The 6367-nt window shown below is 48.2% G+C and overlaps 1 protein-coding gene across 1 annotated transcript; it reads right to left on the bottom strand.

The window, feature by feature from the left end:
- Window positions 1-262: 262 nt before the first annotated feature.
- On the bottom strand, window positions 263-4072 carry GJC1 (gap junction protein gamma 1). The gene is made up of 3 exons (XM_058820588.1): window positions 3957-4072; window positions 1959-2028; window positions 263-1851 (listed from the first exon to the last, which is right to left on the bottom strand). The coding sequence occupies exon 3, from the start codon at window positions 1830-1832 to the stop codon at window positions 651-653; it is 1182 nt and encodes a 393-aa protein (XP_058676571.1). The 5' UTR covers window positions 1833-1851; window positions 1959-2028; window positions 3957-4072; the 3' UTR covers window positions 263-650.
- Between the last annotated feature and the right edge of the window lie 2295 nt (window positions 4073-6367).

Genomic DNA, 6367 nt, shown 5'->3' with positions numbered 1-6367 from the left:
CACATATTTTTCCTATAATTCATTTTCCATAGAGGAAAGAGCCTGTAGGACACAGGAGCTTATGGGATGACACTTCCAGGTTGCAAGCAACACATTAATTTAGTAAAGAAGCACCACTGACAGAGGTTTCCCAAATCTTTCCCCACCCATGAGCAGCCCAGAGATTCCACTTCACATTCAAGGCACTTTGGAAACGCAGCATAGAAAAGTTTTATAAAAAGTTTTACTTGGAAAACAAGGAAGAACAATGACATAACTGCAGACAACAATAATAAAATTAACAAAATGCTAATGGCTATCCATTGCTTTGTCCTTGTTGATATAAAAAGTGTAACATCAGATCCAGTGTACAAATACAAAAAAAATTGTGCATAATAAATGTACTATAATACTGTACATACAGCATAAACCGTTCAATGAGAATGAATTAAATATACCTATTTGTCTCCTGACTTGGAAGACAAAAGAATAAAGTTCTAAAGTCCTAGAGTCAGTGTATAAACACTTTCTGGGGCTGAATCACGAGCCAACGGTATCCCTGAAAATCAGCAGAGTCAAATATTCCCTTAATGGAAGCCATTATTCATGGGACTGCTGGTTATGATAAACTAGGGGGGGAAAAAACCCCCAGCATATCAACTGAGCCAACATTAAATCCAGACCGAGTTCTTCCCATCTCCTGACTTGCTACTGGCACTGCTTTTGTTGGAGCCAGCTTTGGATTTCTTCCCTCTGGAGCTGCTGGGGTTGTTTTGGTTGTTGTAAGCCTGGATGGCGAGGTCCAGGCGGTCCTGAGCCACTTTGATTTCCCTCTGCAGGATCTCCAGGTCGCTGGGGATGTTGCCCTCGTTGCTGCCATACTGCTGTTCCTGAGCTATGTTGGCTTTGTTCTGCCTGTAGGCCATCTTGGCGTTGGCCAGCTCCGTGCACTGCATCTGCTCCGGCTTCAGGGAGATGTTGTAGCCCGGGGGAGCTGAGGGTGTGTTCCAGGTGAAGGGGTAGTTAAAGGTCCCAGAGTCAACCATCTCCTTCTTCTTGGCGTTCAAGGTGTCCCGGATGGTGCCAAAGCCCAAGTGCAGCATCTCCCACACGTTCAGGAGCAGGCACATGCAGCTCACGCCGTACATTATCAGCAGGAAAATGGTTTTTTCCGTCGGCCTGGAAATGAAACAATCGACGTTGTGCGGGCAGGGCTTCCGGCTGCACACGAACACGGGGCTCACCTGGAAGCCGTAGAGGAAATACTGCCCCACCAGGAAGCCAACCTCAAACAGGGCCCTGGCCAGGAGCTGCAGGACATAAATCCTCATGAGCCCGTCCTCCCGGATCTGCCGCCGGCTGTCGTGCTTGGCTTTGGCCGGGCTCTGCTTCTCCTTGCTCTCCCTGACGCTCTCCACCTCGATCTCCGGGTACATCATGGGATCTTCCTCGTGGTCACCCTCAGCTTCCTCCAAGCCCCGGTGCTGTTTCCAGCGGATGGGCAAGCTCCTCCTCCTGGCTCTCCTGCTGGCCTCGCTGTGCTCCACCATCCTGGCGATTTTGTGGATGGCATAGCCTAGGTAGAGCACCGAGGGAGTGGCCACGAGGATGATCTGGAACACCCAGAACCTGACGTGGGAGAGAGGAGCGAAGGAGTCGTAGCAGACGTTCTCGCAGCCCGGCTGCTCCGTGTTGCACACGAACTTGCTCTGCTCATCGTAATAAATGGATTCTCCTCCCACGGCGATCAGAACGATCCGAAACACAATCAACACTGTCAGCCAGATCTTGCCAACAAAGGTTGAGTGGTTCTGGATCTCCTCTAACAGGCGGGTCAGGAAACTCCAACTCATGGTGGTCAAATGAGTTTATCTAAAAAAACAAAGAGCCCCCACATATTTATGAGTTTATCAGCTCGAGCTTAAATGGTTCAAACTCAACTTTTACACCCAACACCCCTCCATGTTCGTGACCACCACCTGCTATCGGGATCCAGCTGCCAGAATTTGCTTGAAGATCCTACGTCTCCACCGCAGGCTTTTGAGGAATCTGCTGGAAGAAAAAGCAACAGTTTAGAAAAATTTCATTTAAAAAGCGCTCCCAAAGCTACTCCCCAGCCCAAGACAGACACACAGCTGCTCTGAATGTCATAGGTTGATAAAAACATTTAAAGTGGAAGCTGAAGACTCCAAAGCACAGTGGATGGGAAGACAAGTGCTCATGATATTTTTGGGTGCTGTTGGCCACTGAGAAAAGGATTTATTTTAATTTGTTAAAGCCTGGGCTGGTGATCATGGTCTCAGCCACAACCCATGGGACACACTGCTGTCCTAATTCAGGAAGGGATGGCCCAGCCCACCTGTGATGCAAAGGCAGGACAACCTGGTGTCACCCTGAGCAGTGCCACCCTGCAGGGCCAGCCGAAGGACAGGGCTGGGCCAAGGAGCTCCTAACTATGCTCGAACCATCCTGTGGATGGATTTGGGTCCAGCCCCACTGGGAGGCTCAAAACCTTCCTCCAAGGGTCAGAAAAGATTTCAGCATGGATTTTGTAGTGAAAACCTGGTTGGAAGGAGTTACCTATCAAAACTTTTAGAGGAGCAGTGAGTGGAGGGGGCTGAGGGGAGAAGGGAGGGCGCTGGCAGGAGCTGAGCGAGCGCCGGAACTGCCGGGGCTGGCCGCGCTCCCGAGCGGGGCTGGCACAGCCTGCCAGGGGCTGCCCTGCCAAATTCCAATGCCTGCAGAGCCCAGGTTGCCCAGAGAAGCTGGGGCTACCCCTGCATCCCTGCAAGTGTTCAAGTGTTTAAGGTTGGAGTGAGCTTGGAGCAAGCTGGGGCAGTGGAAGGTGTCCCTGCCATGGCAGGGGTGGCACTGGATGGGCTGCAAGGTCCCTTCCACACCAAACCATTCCAGGACTAAATTTGCAATCCTAACAGTGAAAATCCCAGCCTTGGAAACTCCAGTCTGGCAAACCCAGCAACACTGCAGGCCCTCCTGGGGCTCCAAGGAGTGAAACTGATAAAACACTGCTGGACACTGTTAGAGCAACAGGGGATGAGGCATCTTTCAGACTTTTGATGATGTCAAAAATATATCAGTTTGACATAAAGATTATTAAAAGAAATTATTACATCAGAAAAACATTTGGTGACAGATCCTGAACCCAGAACTGGACAAATCTCTAGCACTCTGATCTTAACCTGAAGAAATTCTTATCATTAGAATAAAAATTAAGAATTCTTATTCTTAACAATTCTTACTCTTAACCAGAAGAAATTCCAGGAAACTGGAGGAAAACTAATTCTTGGAACTATTCAACTTCTTCCACGTAACTACAGGGTTGTTTATAAGCAAAATAATGAAATGTGAGGAGATGAAAGCAATGCAGAATTAAAGGATACAAATGTGATCTCCCTCTGGTGGAATTCAGTGTTTCACTGAAAAGCCAAGAGCAGGGATATGGTGTGGATGGGTTGTGCAGGACATTTGATTTATCCCTTCATGACAGTGGGAGAAAAAAAAATAGCACAGGAGAGTATTAAAAAAAGCCATATTAAGTGATTAGAAGTAACAAAAGTCTTGACAAACGATTCCCATATTAGGTGCAAGATCAGCTCCATAATTCCAGCAGCTCTGAAAATCCCTGGCAGCCAGGCTGATCTTCCCAAGCTCAGCTGGGAAATGGGCCCACGGGACACGAGTTTGCAGGCTGAGAACTGGAGATGGGAGTTACCAGTAGAGGAAAACACAGATTGCTGGGGAGGCTGGAACAGCCTAAACTGCCTGAACCACACTCAGGGCAGCTCAGGAGCAGTTTTGTAACAGGGGGAGAGGTTGCTGTGGGTGCTCTGTTAACAGGGAAGGGAATGAGGCCCCTGAAGGATCAGGGTCTCAGGGAGGGCTGTTGATAGAGCGCAGGGGATGGATGGAGCCCTGGCTGTGTCACCTGCAATCAGCAGCCAGGGCAGTGATCTTACCTCCTTGTCAGCGAGACAGCCCCGGGCGCCTGCGGCTGCATCCTTCAGCACTTGCTCCAGCATCAGAGAGTGGGGACAGGAGGCTCAAAACCAGCTGAGGGACAGGGAGGATGCCTAAAAGTGAGTGATTTACAAAGATCAATTTGTTTAGTTGGGAAACATAGGAGGAAAATGAAAGTGAATCCCAACAGCAATGAGTTAGGATGATGATGTGTCATTAAAATTACCAATTAGGACAAAATCCCCAGCCCTCCCTCAGGTGGACAGGCCACCTGTACTCTGCCCTGAAGAACATGTTTGAGTCATTTGTGTTCCACAGATAACAGCTATCAGAGGTGCATGCAATCCTCCCAAGGCTTCCATCCAAGCTCTCCCTGCTGCCATCACTCCATACAGCACTGGCTGAAATCCCTGCTGCCATCACTCCATAGAGCACTGGCTGAAATAACACATTTTTAACAGGCAAAGGGACCAGAGGTTCCAGTCCCAGATCAGTCCCTTCCTACAGCAATGGCACCCCCATTTCAGAAAGGCACCCAAGAGCACTTGAATTTTGTGTTAGTGGGATGAGACAGTGCTTCAGACACCCCACACTCAGCATTTCCCACTCACATTTGGGGTCCAGATGAGGGGAGTGAGTCTGGGGGTGAGAAGGGCAATGGGCAGCAAAGGCAGGTGAACCCCACATCTGGAACAGGAGGTTAACAGAGAGGAGGAACCCCAAAACCCCTGTGCCACCACATCTCATCATCCTGGGCACCAACAGGACAGGCACATCCTCCCCCTCAAGATTCATAAACTAAAAACAATACAAAACCCACAGGAGTTTAAGAGGCTAATTCTTATTCTCTGAAAATGTCAGGGCCACACTTTTCACTGAAAGTAAACTACTGAGTAAATTTGAAATTAATTAACCACTGTTGCCAATGTAAATTTGGAGTAACAGCAGGAACCAGCCTTTAAATTTTCATATTCTGTCACATTCCTCAGGAGTTAAGGACAGGGAAGTTTGAAATGAGTGCAGATTTCAGTGAGAGAATCTTCACTTTTAGACAAGCTGCTGCATCCCATCTGAGAAATTTCTTCAAGGTACATGCCAGCTTTTCACAGTGCATTTTCTACCTGCAGACAGATACCAAAAACACTACAGGAATCATTCCTGTGATTCCCAACCTGAATTCCAGCAGTTTTATCAATGCAGAGTGCCATGTACAGATACATACTGGGGCTGCCACAGCCCTGGGATGCAGGAAGATTTACCCAATTTAACAACCAATTAGTGGGTCCTGGCTGTGGAGCTCTGAAGCTGCCCAAGAGCTGATTGGCTTTGCCAAGAAAATGTCACTTTGTCCATTTAGTCCTAGCCCTGACTGCTGGGACAAACACAGGAGGACCCATGAGCAGGCAAAGAACTTCCTGAGCTTTAAGGAAATGTTTTGGTTCAAGCAAAATGACAGTCATTAAGTCTTGGAAAGGTTCAGCCCATCCAAATTCAATGCAGAACAAACCCAAGAACTTGCAAGTGGAATTGCTTCCGTTCTGTGGGATCAGCCAAGGTTAGAGGGGCTCATTCTGCCTTTCCTCTGCCTGATCCTTCTGTATTTGGGATCAGCCAAGGTTAGAGGGGCTCATTCTGCCTCTCCTCTTCCTGATCCTTCTGTATTTGGGATCAGCCAAGGTTAGAGGGGCACATTCTGCAGCACCCAGCCACATCACAGTAACCTTCACCCAATGTACACCCACGCTCCTGCAGCTGCTGTTTCTGGCAACATTTAACTCAATAATTTTCCAATGTTTGAAAGAAAAGTCTATGGACACTGACACGCATCTGAGGAAGGCAGAATGTCAGCAATTTCAGCTCATTTAAGTCATGCCAGAAAGTGCATTTGAGAGAGACTTTCATTTCTTGTATTTGTCATAAGTTCATTTCAGCACTTCCAGCTGAGGAGGCTCCTTGGAGCGGGCAGGATCCATGATGAAATATCAGGAGGTTTATCTGTGACAGTGGGCTGGCTCCTGAATTAAAGCTTTGCAGGCTCTGACATCCAGAGAAAATGAAGAAAAATTTGGAGCAGGTAGATGGGAAAAAAGAAATGAGCTTCAGGTGGAGAATTTCTGGAGTTAACACAGCTGGGAATGGCGCCTCAGGTGTGCCCTTTCCTCTACCCAGCCCATGGGGGGTTGGCCATGAATTTGAACATTTTAACATTCAAATTTTCACCTCCTTTCAGCTTTCTCCTCAAACAGAGATGACCTCCTGCCACTCAGGATGGGAAGAACTGCAGTGTGGAGCAGCAGTTATTGTAAAATGCTCCAAATCCAGCCCTTGGATGGGACAGCTGAGGTGGGGCAGGGAAAGCAGTGGGGCAGGAGGAAATTAAAATGTTCCAGCAGCGTCCCCATTCCCCTGA

This window comes from Ammospiza caudacuta, chromosome 27 (genome assembly GCF_027887145.1).
Source record: "Ammospiza caudacuta isolate bAmmCau1 chromosome 27, bAmmCau1.pri, whole genome shotgun sequence".
In the NCBI taxonomy this organism is placed as follows: Eukaryota; Metazoa; Chordata; class Aves; order Passeriformes; family Passerellidae; genus Ammospiza; species Ammospiza caudacuta.
This window is presented reverse-complemented; position numbering and strand designations above follow the sequence as displayed.